This window comes from Mus caroli, unplaced genomic scaffold (genome assembly GCF_978045245.1).
Source record: "Mus caroli unplaced genomic scaffold, Mus_caroli_1 scaffold_17, whole genome shotgun sequence".
NCBI classification, from domain to species: Eukaryota; Metazoa; Chordata; class Mammalia; order Rodentia; family Muridae; genus Mus; species Mus caroli.
This window is the reverse complement of record NW_028227272.1, coordinates 31,266,431-31,292,541: the sequence shown is the minus strand read 5'-3', so window position 1 is coordinate 31,292,541 and position 26,111 is coordinate 31,266,431. Positions and strand designations below refer to the sequence as shown.

General features: G+C 44.7%; 1 protein-coding gene across 26 annotated transcripts in view; it reads left to right on the top strand.

Annotated features, from left to right (window-relative positions):
• Kalrn (kalirin RhoGEF kinase) overlaps positions 1-26,111 on the top strand; it is a 603,829-nt gene that overhangs the window by 316,098 nt on the left and 261,620 nt on the right. For 22 of the 26 annotated variants that reach the window (XM_085832156.1, XM_029470420.2, XM_029470423.2 and 19 more), the window contains exons 12-14: positions 5,229-5,437; positions 9,302-9,476; positions 19,387-19,582. In XM_085832156.1, the coding sequence (XP_085688282.1) occupies positions 5,229-5,437; positions 9,302-9,476; positions 19,387-19,582 (580 nt within the window). The remainder of the gene's footprint in view (positions 1-5,228; positions 5,438-9,301; positions 9,477-19,386; positions 19,583-26,111) is intronic. The other 4 variants (XM_029470426.2, XM_029470427.2, XM_029470438.2 and 1 more) reach the window with 1 other exon arrangement.

The window sequence follows — 26,111 nt, the reverse complement described above, 5'->3', positions numbered from 1 at the left end:
AATTTAGTTTAATAGGGTATTAATTAAGGTTTGATTGCTGCTCAGGAAAAAATAATAACCCTACTTAATTAAGTTGATTTTTGGTTTGGGAAGTGCATTAAGAAGCCTGGCTATTGCTAATCCACAGGCTTTTCTGACACTTCGTCAGAACCACCATGCAGCATTGCAGTGCCTATCAGAGGAAAACATGCAGAGATAATGTTTTGTAGGCTGAGTTCCCCCGGGCAGATGGAGGCCTGGTGAGCCCCTGAGGGTGGCTCTGCTTCGTCTCCATGGGACCTACAGCCACTTTCAGAAGAGTGTCTGTGAGAGGAGAGGATTAGCTCTAATCCAGGGCTTCCTGCCTAGTTGTCCGCTTGCTCGTGGCTCACTTGACTCTTAATGACAATCTCAGAGATCAAAGGCAGGTGGATTCCCTTGTCATTAAGGGCCTGTGGGTAAATCCCAGGAGTATGAATGAACAGGAGTTACACTCCTCCAGAGGGTGACAGGTTCGTGCCCTCTATTTGGAGGTGGTAGACAAGGCCAGTTTCTATTGCAGAACCACCCCCCACAGGGCAACCTGGCATCTAGGAGCCCTGTCTAACCGCATCTCCTGCCTTCTGTCAGGATTGAGATTCTGTTCCAGATAGTCTCTTAAGAAACCACATAAGCTTGTGCCAGTCACTAATGTTCCTGGTACTGGGTTCCCTTCTTTATGAAATAATTTAATCAGACTTGATGCTTGAAGTATGTTATTATTCTCATGTAGACCCAAATTTCCTTCTGTTTTGTTTCATTTTCCTCTTCTCCATTAGATGTTCATACTAATAGTTAATAAGAATGAATAAGCCTGAAACAGTCTAGGTGATTCCCTTCGCCTAAGGTCTGGCTCATTGTAAGTACCAACATTCTAAGAGTGTATTAAGCAGCTTTGGCGATGTTAAATAATACCTGCTACTTGCCAAATATATCACCTTATGTAATCTTCTTCATAAGCTTACGGATTTTACTATCCATAATTTCAAATGAGGAATGTTAAGGAAAGAATTTGTCTAAGGTTATGGAGTAGTGTCTTACTGGTGCAGCTTCAAGCAGCTTCTGAAATCCTGTCTAACATGCTTGATGCCAAAATCTGAAATAATCCAGGGAGAGACTTGGCATTTTCAGGGTGATTTTGGATTTGTGGATTAAGGATGCTGAGCCTGGACATGCTTTCACTCCTTAACTGCTGCCTATAGCTGTCTTCTTCCTCGCCTGTCTCCACCTCCTCTGCTCTTTCTTCTCTTTGTTCCCTCTCCTCCTTCTCCTCTTTCTCCTCCTCTTCTTCCTCTTCCTCCTCCTCCTCCTCCCCTTCTTCCTCCTTTACAGGGACTTGAGGAGGAGGTATATCATGGCTAAGAAATGTAGTCTTGCTTGTGTTCTTTGACAATGGAAAGCTTACCAAAAAAAAGGAAGAAGGAGGAGGAGGAGGAGGAGGAAGGGGGACAGGGCAAAGAAGAAAAGAGAGAGGTGCCCATGTTTGTTTAGTTAATTAATTAATTAACTAACTAATTAAAATGAGCAGGGTGAGGTACCTTCTCTGGCAGGAGCTTTCCTGGAGACCTGAAGAGCAGGTAGAGTGCATTGTGATGGGCAAGTGAAGCAAGCTTCAGTGTTCTGATAAAATCACTCTAGGATTTGATTTTCCAGGTTAATATGTCTTAAGACTGGCCATCCTGCAGACCTTGCAAGTAATCCCCATCCTTGGTGCTGGTCCATTCACCCTTGACTCCTGCTTGACTCTAAGACAAACGTCTGGCCTTCTGTTTAGAGTAGGATTACCAGTCAGGTCTACTGTTAGGGTTGTCCTCTCCATCCTCCCTTCAGAGACGTGTAGTAAATGAAGAGAAGCTGCTCAGCCTGCTCCGTGTCCTTGATTCTGTGGTGGGTCCCCTCAGCACCTTCCTTTCCTACTCCCCCCATTTATCCTTTCTCCCACCAGTCATTTGTTAAAGGTTTGCCCTAGTGCTGACATATTCTAGAATGTCATCACGGGATGGTTTCTGTGTGACAACCAGATGTACATCTTTATAAATGACTTAATCTAGACTCCCTATGTCTATGTAAACCAAAGTTTGTAATTTTGCCTCTGTCTGCTTCCCATACCAAAAGGTTCACTCTAATTAGGATCAGAAAGGAATTAGAAGATATGAATAAGATAACATTCTATCTCATTTCTTCCTCAGATTAAAAAAAGTCTTTCTAATCCTATTCACCTTCTTTGTGAATTCTTTTCAACCATAGGAGTCTGGCCGCTAAAATCATCTGATCATTTCATCCCAGTGCTATTCAGTCTTGAAGACTTAGAGACCACGTAAATGTTTCACACTGATTCGTTAAACAAGTCATGGTGCTGCACAGCCATTTGGTAATCCACTTGGCCAAAGAGCATTAACAATATGACCATCTGGCATAGCCAAAATTTTGATCACACATAGAATAAAGACTATAAATATACCAAGAAGTTTGGGGCGTTGTGCTTGATTTTTAAAAAAACTATACTCCTAGGCTGGAGCGCTGACTCAGCAGTTTAGAGTGCTTGTTGCTCTCTCAGAGACCCTGAATTTGGTTCTCTGTATCCATGCTGGGTGGCTCTAGCTCTAAGACTTCTGGCCCCCGTGGGTGCCTGTATGCAGAGGCACATGCATAGAAACATGCATATACACATAAATAATGAAATAAATCATTACGATATGTTTCTGTTTTCAATAGGCAATCCTGAACAAGCCTACTAGCAAGTACCTTGCATCTGCATGACAACACAACCCCTCAAAATCACATCTGTTTTAACTTAATATTATTTTTTGAGAACTTTGAGTATTTCATCTTTATCAAATCACAAACTTTTTATTGTAAATAGATTTTTCTGTCATGCAATACATCTCAACCACAGTCTCCCCTCCTCCTGCTCCTCCCAGCTCACACTCCCACCCCTCTGTCCCCTCCCCACCTTGCCATTTCCTCTTCAGAAAAGACTGGGTCTCCAAGAGATGATAGCCAAACATGACAAAACAAGACAGAGAAAGGCAAGAGTAAAGCCCTCAGATCTAGGCTGGGCAAGGCAGCCTAACGGAAGGAAGCAAGTTTTAAGAGCAGGCAAAGGAGCCAGAGACATGCCCCCTGCCACTGTTAGGAATCCCACAAGAACACTAATGCAGCAGCCATAACGCACCCAGAGGATCTGATGCAGACCCAAGCAGGCCCCATATTTGCCATTTCAGTCTCAGAATCACAACTTTTTATCAACTACTTAAAGAGAAGAGCTACTTGATAAAGGGAAGTGGTAGTAATATGCATGGACCCCTCTTTGTACCCAGAGATCAGTGCAGATTATGCAAATCTTTGAGTAACATGGGCAACAGGCAGGTTGCTGGTCTAGAGAGCTAGGAAAAGGAGAAATGTCCCAGGCCACATCCTGAGACTTTGTAGTGCAGGTCATCTGTCTGTAGAGACTGTCCAGACAGAATTTTCTTTTCTTGTTATGTTTCCATAGAAATGCTGTCATCCCTGGGCATTCAAGATAACCATGATTTTTTTAAATACTATAAATGTTAAGTAAATATATATATATATATATATATATATATATATATATATATATATATATATATGTCCAGAGTCACCATATCAGCTCTTAATTAGACAGCTGTATTGAATATCTCCCTCTTCTTTTTTTCCATGTGAAATCATTCTATATACTCATATGTCTCATAAAAATACACATGTCACAGACACCTATGCATGTGTCTTGCCTACCTGCCTTCCCCAGAAAGAAAGTAAATCAGCCCGGTCTTCAAGAAGGATGATGGTCCCAAGAGCGAGACGACGCCACCTTCCATTTCAGTTACCAAATGGACATGAAATTTATTTAAGAAACGAACAAGCTAGTGTCAGAAAGGCAGAATAAAACAATCTCCTCAAAGTGATTGAGGGAGATGTTTGCCTGCACGGATGATGTTCCCTGAGCATCCCTAAAGGTCAGCGCATACAACAGAGCAGCCAATCAGCAGGAAGAAACGATAGGATGACATGATTTCCTTACTGAACCACTCATCTGTGAACCTTGCTGCCATGTGTCCCACTCCTCACTCACCCTAAGCCTGAACATCCGTCTTCCTTGGCTATCCCTTTTCTCTGGCTTTTCTTGGTTGCCCTTTTCTAAGGCTGCCCTGATCTATATGAAAGGCAGCAGCGGTGGCCAACCCTTCCTGGTCACATTGGTGATATTGGTAGGGCTAACATGCATGCATCACTGAAGGGCTCTCTTGACTAGTCTACCCTACCAAGGTTCTAGAGGTCTCGAACTAGGCCCACTCTGTTGTGTAAAGCTGTTTTAGTTTATTGCCATGGGCGTTCTAAGTGGAAGAGTGGACAGAGCAGGGACTGCATGCTCAATGCATGTGTGATGGGGATCAAATCAGGAGCAATGGGCCATGATTCAGCTCCAATACATCTGGAGGAGAAGGTCTGGAAATGGCTGAGACACCCGTTACACTAGGTGAACGAGCAATTAGTGAATGAGAGTTTTCAGGAATTCTTCCAACCCTTCACTGCTTCGTTGATCATTTATTCAAAACACGAGACTTAGCCTCTCTCAAGCAGTCTAATAGCTAATGTCATCTCAGCTCCATTTCCACATCTTGAATATAATGCAGAACTACCTCATACTGTCACTGAAATGAAGAGAAGCTGCACTTTTAGTGATTAACTGTCTAAGTAACCTAGCAATGTTAAAAAGAGCAAAACAGTCGAATGTAGCTTAGGTTACAGTTTATCTTCACTTGGCTCTCACTGGGTGCCATCATTTTGCATATTTGCAATATGATCAACTTCTAGGAAGCTGTATTTGGCTGCCTGAAGGAAATGTACAAAGCCCCTCATTTTCTCCTTCCTAAAAGAAAATATTTGTCTATTCTCTTGTTCATCCTAGTCCCTCAAAGATGAGGAATCTTTTTGCTCTAGGAGGCCTGCAGATTCCACTGAAATATTTGGCTTACCCATCTTTAGGCTGTGTTAGCACTCCTGAAGTGGACTTGCCAGTGATGGGTAACAAGCATTGGTTTAGCAGCACACACTGGCCTCTAGAGTGCTGGTGAGGACAGAGACTCCTGGGCTAGGAGCTGACTCCTCTTCAGTTCTTGTTGCCCTTGCCTCATGCTGGCCCCTCTCTGCAGCCCCTAGTACAGTCTCTGCTCTCTCCCACACAGCTGTGGACATGGATGGAGGACCTTCAGAAGGAGGTGCTGGAAGATGTCTGTGCAGACTCTGTGGATGCGGTCCAGGAGCTGATCAAGCAGTTCCAGCAGCAACAGACCGCCACCCTGGATGCCACTCTCAATGTCATCAAGGAAGGCGAAGACCTTATCCAGCAGCTCAGGTCAGCGCCTCCCTCCCTGGGGGAGCCCACCGAGGCCAGGTCAGCATGGGCAGTGATTTCCAGTGGGGAATGCCTTGGGCTAGACACCAGATAAGTCCTGTCCCTGTCTTGACTCAGCCACAGCCTGCTTTGTGGTCTTGTGTCAGCTTCCATGTCTCTGTCTGTAAGACTTACAAATGCCTGTACCACATCCAGTTTAGAGTTTAGACTGAAGTGTTCCAGGAAAGCAATAGTGAATGCTTCAGAGCATTATTTATCACTCGGAATGCTATTCAGCAATCAACAAGACGAATAGCATTTTCATTAAGAATAATGATGTATTTGGCCATGCAAAGAGATAAGACGTTGTTAAATAGTGTTATCCAGCTGCTGCATCCAACACAGCTCCAGAGATGGATCTTTCTGTGGCTGAGAGAAAATGAAGAAAGGAATATACAGACACACAGAAAAGCTGGGATCAAGTGAACTGGGGTATCTGATGGAGGAACCTTAGCACAATTATTTTACACAGTGGACCAGGGAAGGGGGATTCTTGCATACAGGTCAACTAGGAGGCAGTGTTTATGTTTACAGCTGAATCAAATAGACAGGCTTAGCTAATCTCAGTAGGAGCAGTCTCTGTAGGAGAAATTTACACTGGACATTTTCTATATATGTTATGAACATCCACACAGACCAGAGAATGCCATCTCTCTGAGCCTCATCTGGGAGGTAGTAGGAGAGGCCTTGTCATTTTCTTGTGGGTCTGAGGCTATGGTCCTTGACTGAACTCTGGCAAGTTCATGCCAACCACACACACACACACACACACACAGACTCACACACACACTCTCTCACACACACATAGACCCACACACACTCACACACACACAGACACAATATATGCACACACATGCACTCACAGACACACATACAGACCCACACAGATCCACACACACTCACACACATACACACTCTCACATACACACATACACTCACACACACACACACACAGACCCACACACACTCACACACACAGACCCACACACACAGTCCCACACACACTCAGACCTTCACACATTCAGGGCTTCCTCTGCTCACATCCACCATTTGATCTTGGCCCACACTCTGAATCCTTGTCACCATTGCTTTGCTTTGGGTTCCTGGGGATGTAGGGAAGGTTGCCATTATGACCTTCCTACAGTCCCTTTCTGTCTGGATAATGAAAGTCATCTGTTGTCAATACACACAGCTGAGTAAATCAGGAGAGCTCTGTTGGAAGTATGAACTTGTTTACAGTTGCCCACATCACTCATTGTTTTCTGTTGGCATCAATGTTTAGTTCCTGTCCCTGTCAAGAGTCCTGGCTCCTCAGATAAAGTGTCACTAAGCCTTAGGCAAGCCCTCAGCAACCAGCCCCATGCCCGGGTGCTGTATAAACAGGATTTGATGGTGCTAATGATGCCTGCCCCCAGGGACTAGTTCCTGCCACCAAATCACCAAGTGCTGGGACCTCTGCCAGCTATAGACAGAAATAATCTCATCAACAAGTCCCCGGCCAGCCCTGAGGCCTCAGGGTATCACTTCAACTGAAGAAAGCTTTTTTTCCCCCCATTCCAATTGTCCAATTAAATAAACAATGAAAAATTACCTTTAAGAGGCCCTGGTATGTTTTTTTTCTGTTGGAAATTAATCATTTCTATTCTAAACATGCACATGAGACGTACTGAATTTTCCCATTGCATACTAACAAGACAGCCTCTTTACCTTTCCCCCCAGTTCATCTTCATGAATATATAATGCATGACAGCTTTGTCTGCCTACCTAGGAAGCTCTGTCATTTACTTCTAAGACAAAGCCTAACCGATGGGCAGCCACTAAGGCCGTCCGAGCCTCGGCTGCCTTGATTGTATAATTAAGGCTCATGCTCTAGACTCTGTCAGCTGTAGGCTTTTGTGAAGCTTTTGTCAGAAGAGAACTTTGAAATGGTTTTCACAAGCTGGCTGGCTGCTCTTAATCTTTGCAGGGCTGGACCTGCCCAGATGCCACATGTTCCTCACAACTGCTAGGCTTGCCCAGTGCCTAAGGGCTTAAGGCTGCTTAGGGATGGCAGAGGCCGTGAGTGACTGGTACCTGCTCTGCAATGTTTATGACAATAGGTTGTAGCAAGGACCCTGTGCACCTGTCCAAGAGCACGGTGACACTCATATTTATCCACGGGGCTGACCCAATCCTGTACCTCCCTCTCTGACATCAGAGAATGTCAGAGAGCTGGAAGTGGGTGGAGCTTAGTGGACACAGGCAGGATCTCTTGTATACCTTGGAAACAGGCCTTCTCTGTGTTCGATATTCTCCTGACACTTCCTTGGAGTTCTGAGCTGTTTGTGTAGTGTCTCTGTGATTCCTACTATGACACTGCACGGAAGCTGTACAGCAGGGCAGACATCATTATCTTTCTTCTGGATGCTGCATGAGGGAGTGACCTGAGAGAACAGCCAGCTCCTCCCGATGGCAAAACATTCAACAAGCAATTGGTGCGCATTATTAACCACGCCTCTTCCTTAATGGTTGGAGTAGTCGCACAATAGCGGAAATAGACACTATGTCCACTTGCCACCCTGATGCACCAAGAGTCGGAGGTAGGGCTGGGAGCTCTCTGAGCGGCACAGGGAAAGCTGCTAGACACAGTAAGAGCTCTCATTATCTTCAGGAACAGACAGCATGCACTCAGGCCCTCCTGCTTCTGAGACAAGCCCAGGCTAAAAGTACCTGGCCTTTAGGACCTGCTTAGGAGAGAATAGAGCACTAATGCTCTCTCCTTTGCCTACTGACCTCTTAGGTTGCATAGGAAACCAGGTAACAGGCGAGCCTGTTTATTTCGCACATTAGAGCTCTGCCTATTCCAAGTTCTACAGAAGTTAAGCTTCGGAAGCTCTACAGCTTTCCCATGAGTAACTCTTTGATGGGCTCAACACCCCCCCCCCAAAATCGTTCCACTCTGCAATGTTTCTTACCCCTACTACTTTTGTACAGAATACTGCAGGAGTGGCTCCACTTCTCCCTGGATGAGCCCGTCTGTTTCTCTAAACTCCAAATCCAAGTCCATCCTCTCTGACACCCTTGTCTTTTGTCCCATTTGTATCAGCTACCCTTACTCTCCCAGACTGACTGTGCCCTAGGAAACCCTTGACACTCCTTGTGCCACTTAAGGGTTAGTTCCTATAGCATGTTCCTGATTGCAGTTCACATAACTGCCTACTTTATAGCAAGGAATGGAGTGAAAGGGGAGAGATTACATCCATTCCGTAAAGGAGGTAGCTGGGGCTCGGGCTAGTGATTTCCCAGGGCCACCAGCCTACATATGTCACAGCAGGAACCTAAACCATGTTTACAGACTCCAGACTCTATGCTCTCCTAACGATAGCTTGCAGTCTGTTTCAGAACACCAGCCCATAGAGCAAGCACAGCACTGTGAAGTAGGCGAATAATTTTGGTACCCATGATGTCATTTTAACAGTCCCATGAGGCAGAAATAGGACAGGTTTTGATTTTGCTTTTCAAATCCCTTTGTCTGACTCTGTGTATTCTGCTGTATATGTGCATGTGCATATTAAAGCTGTATCTTAGACCACACATGTGCATGGAACTGTTCTGTTTCTCTCTGATGTCATATACCCTTTCTCTTAGCTTATTTTATCCTATCCCTTTGAGGATAGGAGTTTTGGAAATAAAGATATGAGTCCCAAAGAGAGAGAATTCATCCCTAGTTCTCTTGCTAAGAAGATGGCGTCAGGTCATGGCAGCGCTTCCGTAGATTGGTTTGTTAATAGCGAACCTGATTCGCATTCACTTTGCCACCGTGCTCCTCCGTCACTTTTAATATAGCAAGGCCTCTCCCTCTCTCTTTCCCCCACTCTGCCACAGGGACTCAGCGATGTCCAACAACAAGACACCCCACAGTAGCTCTATCAGCCATATTGAGTCTGTCCTCCAGCAGCTGGACGATGCTCAGGTGCAGATGGAAGAGCTGTTTCACGAGCGGAAGATCAAGCTGGACATCTTCCTACAGCTGCGCATCTTTGAACAGTACACCATTGAGGTAGGAGCGGGGAGTGGGAGGAGAAGATGGGGAAGGAGGAGAAGGGGGGATAGTGTATGTCCCGAGGGAACCATTCCAGGCGGGGCCACTGCTACATCCATGGAAAAATCAGAGGGATTGTGTTTCCAGCTGTTTCTTTAGAACTCACAGGCTCCCCTTGCACTAGGACCTATCTCATCAATTGTGCCTTCATCCTGACTGCTAAGCAGAGCCTCTCTGCTTACTTCCTGTCTGTGGGTCACTTCCTTGGATAGCTACTGTTGATTGTGTTCTTGTATGGTTCCTAAAAGACTGTATGGTTGGCTGTTGAGTGCTCTATGGCTTTCATGAGTAGAAGTTTTAAAGGTAGACAGCCTCCCTAGCTGATGCACTCAAGCCAGGCATTAGGGGAAGTCACACAGCAGCCATGATGTCAGGAGCTACGAGAGGAAAGACCTGTCCCCCCAAGGGGTCTCTGGGAGTCTGGCTTGGTTGTAGAACACTTGCTTAGTTATGTATAAAGCCCTATGTTCCTTGCACCTCAGCAGTGGGGGAGGGAGGTTAAGGGGTCAGGGGTCAGTCAGTCTGGAGCAGGGCTCAGTGATCACTCAGAAGGAAAGGGCAGTCTGAGTTAAGGCAGATCCTTGCTTTACTATGGACTCTTCTGAAAACTCGGATTCTGGTATCAACTGGTAATAACTGCCTCACAGAGTTATTACTCTTATTATTTCTGCTTTGAAGCTGTAACTAAAACCACACCAGTAGAGGTTCTGGAGTCTGGAAAGCAAACAGCATGCATGGACAGCAGCAACGGTTTCTGAGGGTGGTCAAGATTCCTTTAAAGTACCCTTTGCTCTTTGCCCTTGGCTGTGATGATGTAGAGGCTGCCCCTCCACCTAACATCCTCTGCTGTTCTTCAGGTTTTGCAGTGGTAGGGGTGGCAGGCAGCGCCTCTCATGGCCTAGTCAAATGTTCCACTGCCAAGATCCGGCTACCACTTCCTCTTACCTTTATTTTCTATATAGAAACCTCCCTCAAGTTGGCGCATCGGCGTTTATAGGGACCAACCTTCCCAACTAGATTTGTGGGAGCTTTCATTAAAATAGTTGTAAAAGGATGATTTTATTTTTAAATGTTGGAAATTTCAACATCCCAGTCATAAGCCAACTCAGGACCTGAGAAATGTCCAGGCAATGGCTGCCCTTTTACTTCAGTCCTGGAACAAAAAGTTTATGTTCAGAATCTCAAAAAGTAAAAGAGAAAGAAAGCCAGCATTGGAAAGTTATCGTCTTCCTACCCCACATCTCCTGTGAGCTCAGCTCTCTGCACCTGTCTCCACAGGGGTCCTGGTCATGCTTACATCAAGACTTTGTGTTCTGAAAGGTAGGCTACGGATGTAGCTTAGTGACTGAGAACTTGACTGGTATTTAAAACGTCCTTATCAACACATACACACCACCAACAACAGCCCATACCAAAAAAGAAAAAAGGCATGTCCTAAACGTGTATTTTAATGACCTTTCCTCCTGGTTTCTGTGACTATGTGGCTTTTCTTACATTTTCCATGGATTTCACATCTGCGCTCCAAAGGATTTCAAGTGGCATGTGGCAGCAAAGCATATTTGAAAGAACACTTAAAATACATGTGAGGTGGGCACACACACATACACACATAAATACATAAACACACACTAGAAGATTCCTTAAAATGACACTAAGAAAATAGACTCCAGGTAATTTTATAAAAGTATAGGCCACATACACAGTCTTCAGAAATATCTCTCACTCTGCAATTGCAAAGTTTGCTTAATGCATTTGAAAATTAAATTCCGTATTAACCCTAATAAAGGATAGAACAGTTATCTGGTTCATATGAAGATGAGATGGGACCAGGCAGAACCAAGAAGGTTCATCATCACAAGAGAAAGCTTCTGCCCAGAAAAGGAAAAGCGAGCTGTGCCCGACTGGTGCTCCTAACGTCTCAGCTGACTGTGTGTGTAGACGTTAGTGCCTTAGGTTAGAAAGTGACTGCTCTCTTGGATATTCTCCTGCACAGAAATTCAGCACAGTGAACGTTTATCAGACACCTACATCAAAAACTGTATGCAAGGATCTCTGCCATTTTAGGAAGCAGGCTGGGAGAAGCACCTAGACACAGTCGTCAGCATACTGAATCTATGACAGGGAGTCACAGCACACTGCATGGGGAGCACAGACTAGACAACACCTGGCCCAGCTGGGCTGCAACCAAAGTTTTCTTTTTTCATGAGATTACATTCAATGAGAAGTTTCCATTGGTATCCGGATTTGGCATCCCCATAGGATGTCTTCTAATCTCTACTAGACTATCCCCCAGAGACCCCCGCCTCCCAAAAAGGGTTGAGGATATGTAGCAGTACATAATTAAATACTCACATTGATCCTGGTAGTGGTGGCACATTTTGCCCCCAGTGTTCTGGGTTCCCGATTAACACACACACACACACACACACACAGAGCCTTTATATTTTGATAAGCCTTAAACAGCTCAATGCCTGGACCATTTCCTAACCTCCACATGACTAATCCACTTCTCTACAATATCCCCAAGTTATTACTTATTAAAGTCTATATTCCATCGTTGCTACTCTGGACCCAGTTAGATGGGCCCACCGGCTCCTACATGGCAGCTATGCTGTCTGTCCAGTACCTTCTCAGGCATGGTGTCTTCTTCCCTCCTCCTTCCTGGGAATCCTAAAAATCCTATCGCTGTCTGCCCTTCCCAGCCATTGGCTGCCATCAACTTCATTTACCAATCAGAACCAACTGGGGGGTGGGGGCAGGATCCCCCAGTGTCTTAGGTGCAGACGTGCAGATTCTTGCTCAAACGATTTTGGGGACCCAAATTAACACAATATAAGCAACATTAGGACAAACTCATGCAAGGATAAGAAAGAAAAAAAAACAGGATTCCATTATTTTATCGAATCAAAATCTATGATCTTTTTATACTTTTGTCCTTGACTCTCTCCTAGGAAAACTAGAAAATGAAAAAATAGAAAAAAAACTTTCATTTCAAATTCCTGAAAATATTTGAGTAGACTATCATGGTTCTCTCCTGTATCTGAACACGCATAGATTTCTTTTCTGTGTGAAGTGCATTCCCAGGTCATTCTAGAAGGGCATAGCCTCTGGGTACCACTGCTCTTCACTGTCCTCTGGTGAAGGGACTGAGTTGGCTGTGCCCATCTGCAAATGTGTCCTGTTCAGGGCTCTGGCCTCTCCTAGAACACCAAGGCAGGGCCTTTCTAATGACGTCATGCTCTGACTCGTCTGGCTTTGTGTTGTTATTTCTCTCACTTCAGGTCAGTGCTTCTGGTAAACTACTTTTTTCTAACTTAAATGATAGGTTTCTTCCATTTTTTTCATTTGTCCTTTCTTTCTTTCTTTTTTCTTGTATGCCCAGTCCTACAGCTTGTGAAAATAGATAGACTTTAACTTAATATCACTGTCAAAGCTGTAGAGGTTTGAAATGTCAGCCCCATCGTCAGGACTCTTTGGTGTTCAGGGAGCACACACAACACTCCAGGGACTCAGCTGTAAACTCCACAGCCACAGTGGACTGTGACCATCTAAGGACCCCATCACCTCATCCAGTTTCATCATCTTTCCTTTCTTTGTTAATTTTATCTTCCTTACTATGTTACTTTGTGAAACTGCAAAGAATTGAATACTGACTATACCAAAAAACAAACTAATATCTTTTTGAGGTAGTCTCTTAAATTTTTCCTTCTTAGCAATCACTGTAGCATTTTCTAAGCATACCTGTGAGAAGGACTCACATAATAGATGTAGGAAAGTAAAACTTCCTTCAGAATATTTATTTAATAATAATTAGTAGTGATATCAAATAATAATTTAATAGCAGCCACTGGTGCTTTTGTTAAGCTTATATCAGAATCACTGGGGGGCTTCTCCTACTCTCTTCCTTTAAAAAAAATAAATGAACGAATGAAAATAAAATTTAAAAAGCTCATGCCAGGCATGGTGGCACACGCCTTTAATCCCAGCACTGAGGAGGCAGAGGCAGGTGGATTTCTGAGTTGGAGGCCAGCCTGGTCTACAAAGTGAGTTCCAGGACAGCCAGAGCTACACAGAGAAACCCTGTCTCGAAAAAAACCAATAAATAAATAAATAAATAAATAAATAAATAAATAGCTCATTAATATTCATTCATACAGCTTGAGTTTCCTGGAAAGTCACCATTTTCAGTACATTATCAGAAATCTCTGATGGAAATTTTCAGGTCCTTCTGCAATTGTTAGGCAGGTCTGGAGCTGTGGATCTGAGCACAGAAAATCTCATCAAGGTTCAATGTTGTGTGCCTTTTGTTCTGGTAAAGATGCAGTGGTCCTGGACAGGTATGAACCATATGGCTAAGAATGTGGCTTGCCAGAGGAAGGAATGTCCAGCCCTCAAGCTCTGCCTTGTACAGAATGAGTAATCAGTACATATTGGGAAAACCTCTCAAGACAGAGATTTGACATTTCTTAAAATGAGAAAATTGAAAACTAAGTATTTTCCATTGACCTACAAAAATGCTCTACTGTAAAACAGTTAAGTGTACCATTTTAAAGTGGTAAATTAGTTTTTATACAAGACCACAGACAATTAATTTATTGATCTACTCAAAGAACATAATAATAACTTTAAAAGTTCAAGTAAAGTAAAAAATATATATGTAAAATTTCTTAGTTACTTTTCTGTTGGTGTGCTAAGATACTATTACCAAGGCAACTTGTAGAAGAAACAGTTTATTGGGGCTTACAGTTTCAGAGGCTGAGTCTACCATCATGGCGGGGAGTATGGTAGCAGGCAGAGAGGCAGGCTTGGCACTCAAACAGTAGCTGAGAACTTGCATCCTGCTCCATAAGCACAAGGCAAAGAGAGATAACTAGGAATGGCCTGGGCATTTTGAAAACTCAAAGCACACCCCCAGGGACACACCTTTTCAACAAGGGCACACCTCCCAATCCTTCCAAAACATCCCTCACACTGGGAACCAACCGTTCTCATTCAAGCCACCACACTGATTTATGAATATTTTTAAAGAAAAGGAGAAAAGAAGGGAAGGAGAAGAAATAAGGAAGACTAAGTTTTATTTAGGAGGTACAGACTAAAATACTTGGGCTAACAAGTTCCCCAGAATACCTAGGAATACCTAAATACCTAGGAAGACTAGAAATGGGAGGAGCCCATGAGGAGGGCTGTCTGAGATGATTCTATCCATCAGTTGATTTTGGTGAATCTATCCCAGTAGGAAATTCTTGGGCTTCTTTTCTTACTTTTTAATATTCTCTAATAAATAAAGTGTTGGTTATGTATCTAATGTCCTTTCTGGTGTCTTTAGAACAGACAACTGTCAGAACAATATTCTTTCTGAAATATTTTTCAAAGAGGTCATTGTTCTTCAGGCTCCTTGAAAAGAGCCTCATTCTTTAGCTACACACTGGGCTTAGCCATCCTGATCTAAAACTCTAAATCAGGAGAGTGGGGAAGACAGAGGCCCTAGAGCCTCCAGGGTCCCTGAGCAGTCTGAGAGTTGATGAGGAACTAATTGAGTGGAAGAAAAAAAAAGAAAAAAGTAGGCCAACAAAAAGCTGAGCACACTTGGGAAGCTTCTCCTTCCTCTCGAATTTGGTTCAGACTCTGCTTCAAGCTTGACCAAACACAGTTAAATCACCAAGTTCATTTCCGGTGCAGGCTCTAATTCTCACAGTCTTGTCTCTGTGAGAGCAGACACACGCATACCCTCACCCTAACCCCACCTCCCATGTCTTGGGGTGAGCCAGAGAATAGCCTCTGGCCCTGGCACATAGTGAAGCTCTTTGTGGCAGAGGGTATGTTCTGAGCAGTGGTCAGGACTCGAGCAGATTGGAAGGCAGATGAGGTCATTTCGGAACAGGGTTCCCAGTAAGTGGGGGTGGAGCGGAGCTCACTCTCAGAATCAACCTTAAACCAGCTGATTCTCCATGGGAAAGCTTAAGGTACAGCTGAAAAGCCAGCCTCGCTCATTAGCAGTAAGGCAGGGGGGAGGCTAGAAGCCATTAAAAAAGAAAGAAAGAGAGAGAGAGAGAGAAAGAGAGAGAAAGAGAAAGAAAGAGGAGGAACAAAATGAACCTCTGTTGTAGGCCAGCCCTGTACTCTAGAAAGAAAGTGGAAAAGATCCCAGTGAGAGGATGCTCCAGAGACTAATTTGTCTCCAGGAAATGTTGAGTACATACAAGTCACACTAACTGATGGCTCTGGCTGACCATGTTTCAGGAAACTAGGAAAAAGAGGGAATCGAATGCCAATTGCAGAGCTATAGGCCCGGGAGTTAGCCTGGGGAGTCAGATGTGCAACAGCAAGCTCTAGAAGCCCTTGTTCTTCAAGCCACACAGTAGGCTTGAGCTTCATCTTACCTTTGTCAATCCAAAAGGATGGTAAGGGCTGAGCAGAGAGGCAGCAGAGTGTAGAGACACTTCACACATGTACTTTACCTTTGGTTTCAGACATAGTCCCAAGGTACAGACCTCTGAGCCTCTCCCTCCAACCCAAAGCCTTCTTCCAGGGACCACCAGCTGGTACAAAGCTTTCCATATCAAAGATTACTGGTCTTAGAACCTATCTGGAATCTTCCTGTGACAAAAAGAACCACTGTAGGATCAATTTTATAGAAACAAAAGCTAAGAGTGAAATAAGAGACCCCACCCCTACCCCCTTCATGCTATGGTCTTAGTTTTGTTTTAATTTCCTGTATGTTCCCACAAGGAGTAGATCTGAAGTTAGGTTCTGACTACTTCAGTAGATTATCTCAAAAACAATTTCTATCTAGACCTATTAAGGACACTTACAAATACATATCAGATGAAGAATTGTCAGCTGGATGTGGTCATATACATCTGTACTCCCAGCATTTAGTCGGAGGTGGATGATTTTGAGTTTAAGGTCAGCCTTGGCTACATAACAGTATTCTGTCTCTAAAACCCAACACTGGTGGCAAAAACACTTTATAAAGGAGGATGTACAAACGGCCAACAGAGCATATAAAAATATTATCCACATCAATCACCACAAGGTAGGTGCCACTTAAAAGTGCAATGAAGTATCACTCCCCATGTAGTAATATCATTAAAGTTAAACAGACAGTAATGACAGAAGATGGTGAGAGTGTAGAGCAACTGAGACTTCCATGTGTTGTAACTAGAGCCATCACAGGTTATAATCCCCTTGAAGAACCCTGCCAGTTGCTTAGAAACATGAGCCTGTTCCACTCAACACTAGTGGAAAGCTGTGCCCACAGAAAGAGTGGTATGAGAATTCTCACATCAGCCTTATTCATGATAGCCACACAGCGGTCAGCAGGAGAGAGCATAAGCAAGTTGTGGACCATCTAGACAATGGTTTCCATATTCTTCTACGTCAAGGAAGAATGGAATGTTCACTACTGATCTGCAACAGCGACGCCTGTAATATAGCGTGCTAAACACGAGGCCAGACAGTGGACCATATAATACCCTATGATTTCAGTCAGAGAAAATCCAAAACTGGGCCGAGCTATACCTGATGGAAATCTGAGAGTGCCTTCTCTTGCAAGGAGGGCAGAAATGACTGGAAATGATCACAAATGAGCTCCCTGAGGTGACAGGTGTGTATTTTGTTTTGGGTGATGACTATACACCCAATTGTATGAAACTGTCAAAACTCTCAGAACTAAGTGCTCAAAATATGTGCATTACATGTAAATCATATTCTAATTTCTAAAATTATAGAAAGGGCCTACTTATGTGCCTCTTTTATAACAGCATGTTCATTCTATAAATTCTCTTATTATGAAATGAGTTATGGCTTATTCTCCATTTAACCCCTATCTGGTGTTAGGAAGTAAAGTGTCCCTCAAAAACAAGGATCCAATGGAAATCTGTTTCCCCAGCCCCCCCCACCTCCCCCCCCCCAACATGCTGGTTTCCAGGCCTCCCCCACAATGAGTAGAGACTGGGCTTCCCTGCTGAGCTCAGCAGTTCCCTGAGTTGACCTGAAAAGATCTGGGGCTGAGGTGGGAACCCAGAGCAGGGAGGGAAGAACTCTGCAGTTCCCAGAGTCTCCACTTCAAAGGCAGCTACTGTGCTTTCATCTGTCTCTGTTTTGCTGGAAGAAAGATCTTCCCTTTAGACAACAAGTAGAATCCTGTGACCCAGACAAGCAGCCCTGGAAAGGTCTGCTTTGCTCTCTCAACCCAGCCTGCATGGCCATAGCTTGGATTCAAGGGCAGTTCTTTTGCCTCTCGCTGACTTCCACTTCCTGGTGTCCTCCGATGACTTTAGAACAACTTGCATCTAGTCACTAGAAAGAGGATACTTCCTGTCAGCTGGGATAGAGCCGGAGAATGAAAACCACTAACCTGGGGCTCTGGGGTATGCGCTTAGACTGCTGGGTCATGCTGCAAGTGTGGGAACCAGGGGCACTTCCATGTCCATTCCTCAGAAAGATGGCCACACACAGACTGCCGCCTTTACTGGCTCTGGGTACGACACAAGAAGACATAACAGAAGCATAACAGAAGCGTCAGTTCAGGGAATAATGGAATTCACTGCTTTGAAGCTCCTTCTCTGTGGTTCATTGTAGAGATGTAAAGAGGGCAGAGGGCTGGGCCTTAGTTAGCAGAGGCAGGAGGCAGAGTACTTGAAGTTGCTTGAGCCGAGGTGTAGAGAATGAACTAGCGAATCCCCACCAGCCCAGTGCTTTTATTTATTACATGCTCCCTGCTTCACTATATCATTACTGCTTTCTGTAGATTAGAATCTGCTTGATTTTCAATATCAGTGGTTCTCAACCTCCCTAATGCTTTGATTCTTTAATATAGTATCATGTTGTGGTAACACACCCCCCACAACCATAAAATATTCCCCAAATGGGGGCTGGAGATATGGCTCAGAGGTTGAGAGCACTGGATTGATCTTTCAGAGGTTCTGAGTTCAATTCCCAGCAATTGAACACATGGTGGCTCACAACCATCTAAAATGAGGTCTAGCGCCTTCTCCTGGCATGCAGGCAGAACACTGTACATATAAATCAATCAATCAATCTATCTATCAAAAAAAATCCCCAAATAAAGTTATTTTCATTGCTACTTCATAACTGTAATTTTGCTTCTGTTATGAATCTTACTGTAAATATCTATGTTTTCTAATGGGTCTTAAGTGACCCTTATGAAAGAGTCATTGAACCCCTACCCCAAAGGGGTTGAGACTCATAGGCTGAGAACCACTGCTCTAGAGGACTAGCACACATATACAGTGAGTTTGGTCACTCTTTTCTGGTCTCACCGTTTAGCATCTAGCACAGTAGAACACAGGGACCAGGAGGGAAGCCCTGGCTTTAATATCCACTAGCTCTTTAACTGACGATGGAACCTGAGTCGTTCCCAGGCTTCTGTGGCTTCCAGCTTTGGCTTCTGAAGTAAACGAACCACTTAGCTCCGAAGGTTCCTCCAGTAATGAAATATTTCAGATGACGTCTTTGCAGACAGGAGAACCGAGCAACTGTGTCCCTCACTATCAAGGCAAGCTTCAGCCACAGCAGTCCATCTGAGTGAGGCCAGTTTCCGCTTCTAGAAAGCAGGCCCGGAGATCGCCATACTGCCTGCCTCAGTGGGTCACTGTGAGGGTCACGATGAGATGAACAATGCCAAAACTTTATAAATTTTATTATCTCAGTGTACAAATGTTTGCTGTTGCTATGGACATTGAACTTGCTATTTAAAAAACAAACAGTTTGTATGTGGTTATAGTTTAAGGGTAGAAGAGGACAGCAAGGGGTGGGTTAGTTGATAAGATTTCAGCCAGGAGCTGTAATCTAGCATCGTCCTGTGCACCCAGCAAGCCCCGGCTGACGGTGGTGCTTCTCACAGGTCACTGCAGAGCTGGATGCCTGGAATGAGGACTTGCTCCGGCAGATGAATGATTTCAACACAGAGGATCTAACCCTGGCTGAGCAGCGGCTACAGCGCCACACAGAACGGAAGCTTGCCATGAACAACATGACGTTCGAGGTCATCCAGCAGGGCCAGGACCTGCACCAGTACATCATGGAAGTGCAAGCGTCAGGTGAGCGGTTTCTCACTCTCCTGGCAGGAGAGGTGAGGGAAGCCAAGGCCCAGTGTGCCCCAGCTTCCACACCGTTCAACTCATCCCTGCAGATACAAAGAGTGGGGAGGTTCACCTTTGTTTTGAAGGGGAAGCAACATTATAAGAACTGAAATAACTTGTTGTGGTTGTCCAGTTTGGGTTGTGGGAAAGATGAGACTGGAGCCAGAGTCTATGGGTCCTGAGGCGTGAGAACTAGTGATGGAAGCTAGTGCAGGCTTGCAAAAGTGAAAGTTTGGAAGAAGACTGAGAGCAGTCATGCTGCCGTGGGCAGTGAGATCCCGTGCTGCTCTCCTACCCGTGTCATGGTCCTTGCTCCTTCTGCTCCTCACAGGCGGTTTCCTGGTCTCTAGGAATCTTCGAGTTTTGTTCTTGCTTTTAATCACTGGTCTGTATATGAGTTTAAGCAGTGCTAGTAAGAGTTTATGGGAGATTGTGTGACTTTATAACGTCCTAGGAAAACATGCATGTTATTACTTTTTCCTGTTCAAGATTTATTAGCTATATTTTCAATAAATATGTGGATTCTTCACTGCCACTCTCTAAGGCAGTAACTAGGGAGAGACAAAGGTGCCCAGGGCAAGTGCTGGTCCAGAGGAAAAGGAAGCATACATCCTTTCTTAGACCTGTGCGATGCTAGAACCCATTCTTCTCTCACCTAGCCACCCCTACCCATGGCCTCTTGGCAAGGTCTTGCTATCCAGGTTGAAGTAGCCGGGCTGAGGCTCTCACCTCTTTAAGGCAGGGTTGGACCAAGCACCTGTTGATGGTTAGCATTAAAACAGGATTGGTGAGGGTGTGGGGGTGCTGAAAGTCCTACTGGGCTTTACAATATTGTGTTTATCTGGAGGTCTGAACAATAAGTATTGTGTGCCGTTCAAATGAACATCACTGCAGACCAAAGAGGGGAGAAGCCAGTGTGTTCTGTTCACTTTGTCAGCAAAGTTGTTCCGTGATCCATCTCCGTCACAAACAGGATGCAGTTGTCTGTAAGACACTGGTCATTCTAAGTGTGCAGCCCACACGCTAAGCAGCCTAAGAAGGCCTACTCGCTTACTGGGAACTCCTCCGAAAGGCGAGGCTCAGGCTTGTGTCTGGGTGTTTGTGAATGTGAGTCTGAGTCTACATGCTAAGAGAGTCTCCGGGTAGACTGTGTTCCCTGCAATCCGAGAGGCAGTCTTCTGACAACACCAGCTGTATCTTTTCAGGCCCTCCTCAGGAAAGGAAGCGTAGGGAATACAGGAACCAGAATCCCTTTCCTTGGTTGAGCATTTCATCTGCGCTCAGGGTTAGTTTAGCCCACCAGCTGCCTTGATGACGCTCTGTCCGCCATCCAGCTATGATGGGAGCCTTGAGATAGAGAGTAACTAGAAGAGAGGCTGGGCAGAGCAACTCAGATGGTTACCCTTCATCCTTCTGGACATGTCTCCAAATGGATATGTGTGCTGGCATGACTTTGGCGAGCCGACTTCTATCCCAGGATCCAAATACCCGTGGTGGCAGAAAGGCGGCTGCTCGTGACTGGAAGTTGGCTGTGCTTGGCATCCATCTTAACCAGGAGGGCTGAGTGGGTGAAAATACCCCCAAGCAGATGGGCTGCCCACCCCCACAACATCCTGCTCTAGATAGGAGCTTTGTTGAAAGAGGTTTGGTTGGCCTCCTCAGCCCTCTCTCCTAAGACTGGCTGTTCCCCTCCGCCTACCATAGCTAGCTGTTCAGTCTGGCACAGCCTATGAGACTAAAAGAGAGATGATTCCATGGGCTTTAGGGAGGCTATAACCTCACTATCTGTCTCTGCCCTGTTCTGTAGAGCAGCATCTGTGTATTTAAAACCTGAGCATACAACAGGTGATCAGGGTGATCAGGGACTGGAGCCAGAGCAGGCCATGGCTGAGGAACGTTCAAGTCATATAATATTTGTTTAATGGACTGTATTTCGAGTGAAGGTGAAGTAAACAGTTGTACTGGAAAATAAGGACTATTATCAAAATTAAGACTTTTCTCCCTCTCTGCTAAATTAACTAAGGCCTATGCCTGATTGTTTTTAGTGGTCTATGGAACTAGGGAATTTGCATATGCTTATTTTGCCAGGTTTTTCTGAAGCCTCCAGTGCATCTGATTATATGTAAGTACACTGTAGCTGTCTTCAGACACTCCAGAAGAGGGAGCCAGATCTCGTTACAGATGGTTGTGAGCCACCATGTGGTTGCTGGGATTTGAACTCTGGACCTTCGGAAGAGCAGTCGGGTGCTCTTACCCACTGAGCCATCTCACCAGCCCTTTCCAGTGCATCTGAAGCAAAAGCCTTGGTGTGAATCAGCGTCCTCCTTAGGAAACAGGGAAACAGGAACAATGCCCCACCCACTTCTCATCCTTTCCTTGCCACAGCTTGTCTGCTTGAGCCTCAGGGGTGGCTGTGGCAGACTTTGCTGTTAGGAAACACACTCTCTGGATTTCACATTCAGTTCTGCTGCCAATGAGCAGCCTGGCTTGGATGTTCTGATTTCCTCTTCATTAGGTCTTAGTCTTTTCTGTCTAGTCCACCATAGAGACTCGGTTTACAAATCCCTTCTAGTTCCCCTTTGCTATGATTCATTCCCTGTCCTACTGACTTTATCCCAGGTCCTGTGTCCAGCAAACTGTGACATCTGACCTTAGTACTAAGACAAGAACTACAGGACTTACGGATATACTGCTTTTGTGGTCAAACGCCTCAAGCACCCTTCTTATGCAACATTTTTTTTTTTTTTTTTTTTTTGGTTTTTTCGAGACAGGGTTTCTCTGTATAGCCCTGGCTGTCCTGGAACTCACTTTGTAGACCAGGCTGGCCTCGAACTCAGAAATCCGCCTGCCTCTGCCTCCCGAGTGCTGGGATTAAAGGCGTGCGCCACCACGCCCGGCTCATTTTTTGTTTTTTAATTAGGTATTTTCCTCAATTACATTTCCAATGCTATCCCAAAAGTCCCCCATACCCCCCCCCACTCCCCTACCCACCCACTCCCACTTTTTGGCCCTGGCGTTCCCCTGTACTGGGGCATATAAAGTTTGCATGTCCAATGGGCCTCTCTTTCCAGTGATGGCCAATTAGGCCATCTTTTGATACATATGCAGCTAGAGTCAAGAGCTCCGGGGTACTGGTTAGTTCATAATGTTGTTCCACCTATAGGGTTGCAGATCCCTTTAGCTCCTTGGGTATTTTCTCTAGCTCCTCCATTGGGGGCCCTGTGATCCATCCAATAGCTGACTGTGAGCATCCACTTGTGTGTTTGCTAGGCCCCGGCATAGTCTCCCAAGAGACAGCTATATCAGGGTCCTTTCAGCAAAATCTTGCTAATGTATGCAATAGTGTCAGCGTTTGGAGGCTGATTATGGGATGGATCCCTGGGTATGGCAGTCTCTAGATGGTCCATCCTTTTGTCTCAGCTCCAAACTTTGTCTCTGTAACTCCTTCCATGGGTGTTTTGTTCCCAATTCTAAGAAGGGGCAAGGTCTTTGTTCTTCTTCAGTTTCATGTACGTTTTAAGTTTGAAAAGCTATTTGTGGAGGTTTAAAGAGATGCCTCCGCGGGTAAAGCACTTGCCAGGGAAGCAAGTGGACCTGAATTTGGATCCCAGGGCACAGTAGATACTTCACACTTCTGTCATCTCAACACTGGGCAGGACAGGGGCGGTGGGGAGGTAGGTAAGTTCCCATGGCTCATGGAGCCAAACTTTGAGCCCCAGGTATTGGAGGAAGATCCCTGTCCCAAAAAACAAATAATAAGAAGAAGGAAAATTATAGAAGAAGACACTCAGTGTCAACCTACAGCCCCTAAAAACACACATGTATACACACATACACATACACACACAAATCACACATATACATACACACACACAGGTATAGGTATACACATATACATGGACACACATTTAAACATACACACACATCAGGTACAGGTATACACACATATGTGACCATGTACACACACACACAATCTCACAGTCTGTGGAAATAATGCTTATAATTTACTGTTCCTACTGGGACTATCAGCCTCAGCAGTTGAAAGTCCTGCTGCTGGTAGTGAGGATTGGCCCCAAGCCTCACACTTGCGAGGTAAGTGTTCTACCTCATTCAATTTTACCTTTTATTTAGGGATCAATATTCACTAAGTTTCACAGGCTGTCCTTTAACCCACTGTGTGGCTCAGACAGGTCTTGAACCTGCTGTCCTTTTATCTCTGCCTCCTGAATATCAGAGCTTCCATGCCTGCACCACCAGGGTCTAGGTAAATACACACTTAAGTAAACTAGGCATGCAGATGGCCTCATCAATCGTGCAACCAACAACGCAAATCTAAGAGGTGATACTGGGGTAAATCCCTGTCATCCTTACCACCTGGGTATCCTGGGGCATGACACCCAATCTCCCCAAGCCTCCCCATTTTCTAAAGAAGAGTAACCCACCACGTGGGGTACCCATGAGGATGCAGTGGATCCTACATAAGCATGGAAGAGCTCCAGTGAGGGTGATGCATCTAGCGTTATGTTTGTATTCTAGCCCATAGAGCATCCTAATGGGGTTACTTGGCTTCAGAAGCCTCTTCAGCATTGAGAGTGAGGTCTCCTACACAGCAGCCTCTAGCAGAACGCTTATGCCTTATGCATAGCAAGTTCTCAGTACTGACATTTGCTAAATTAAACAGGAATGAACATCAGTGTGGGTGGGACAGATGAAGGAAAAAATAATAGGCGGAAACTAATTTTATTTGTGACATAAATGGAAAGAAGATGGAAAGCCTGTGCTTTTTCAGAATGAAAGCTGTTCTGGGCTTAGTAGGGATGTGGACTGTTGGAGCTGAGAGGAGAGAAGAGAAACATGATGTAAGCCAATGCTTCACTAATGCTCCACAGTAGCATGAGGTAAGCCTGTGCTTCACTAATGCTCCATAATGCTGTGATGTAAGCCAGTGCTTCACTGATGCTCCACCATGCTGTGATGTAAGCCAGTGCTTCACTAATGCTCCACAGTGCTGTGATGTAAGCCAGTGCTTCACTAATGCTCCACCATGCTGTGATGTAAGCCAGTGCTTCATTAATGCTCCACAGTGCTGTGATGTGAGCCAGTGCTTCACTAATGCTCCACAATGCTGTGATGTAAGCCAGTGCTTCACTAATGCTCCACAACGCCGTGATGTAAGCCAATGCTTCACAATACAGCTACATGTTGAGAACCACCAGGGGAACATTTTTGAAATACCAGTGTGTGGGCTTCATTGCTTAGGGGGCCATCCTTAATTGGCCTGGTTTGGGCTGAGGCTGTCCTTAAGGACTTCTGAGGGACAACCAGAGTAGTCAACATCGCTCTAAGAACCTGGCTAAATGACTCTGTACTTTCTTACCTTGGTTTTTACATTCAGAATGTCGCAGAAAGATGAATGGTAGGGGTGGAGAAAAGAGAAAAGATGTTCTCTCTCTATGGTAAACACAGAAATTTAAGGACAGAATCATCCAGGAACCTTCTAGGTTTGGCAATATAAACATGGATGCTCAACTCTGGACCCTAACGGGGCTCTCTTTTTTTTCTTGAGAAAATTAAAATGATAATGCAGGCTGAGAGCATTACTCAGTGGCAGGACACTTGCCTTGCGTGCTCAGTCCTGGGTCCAATTCTAGCACCTTGAAAAAAATCAAAAAAAGTGGCACTATGGCCTAAAAGCCAAAGAAACTAGAGCACCACTTGTTATTAGCTGTGACCTTGAGACACATACACACACACACACATACACACACATATATATATATACATACATGCACACATATATACACACACATATATACACATACATACACACACACACACATACACATGCACATATATATGAATGATGAGTGCTCTACAATTCAGTATAAAAAGAGAATGCCTGCTTCTTGGGCTGTGGCCACTGCCATCTTATAGAGTGGTTATGAACCCGGTCATTGTTAGATCTCCTCAGAGCTTTAAGAACATTTAATGGCCAACTTCTAGCCAGCCAGAGATTCTGGGTCTGTAGTGTTCACAGGACACAGTGATTTTCAAAAGTCCTCCAGATGAATCCAGTGTGAACTATGTTGACAGCATCAATCTAGTAACATTCAAAATACCATCTTTTCTAACAATATACATTAAGTACATAAGTGTCACTAGGTTTTATATTTATAAGACACTTAGCAATTTCGTCAGCAATCACCACTATATTCTCATTAATTTCCCTCAAGAAAAAGGACAATTTGGGGAAAGAGTATTTGGAACTGACAAAATACCAGACATCATATATCTATCCTGGTCCTTATAGCAGCTGTAGGTTACAATTCCCATTTTACAGATGAGGAGAGTGGGGCTTGGGGAAAGATACAAAGCCAAGATGATTATCATTAACAGGTTTCAGAGCATAGCCTCAAACCTGAGCCTGTCCCTCCTCAGGGCTCTCCACCATCCTGCACAAATCCATTTCGCCCCCAAAGAGGTCTCC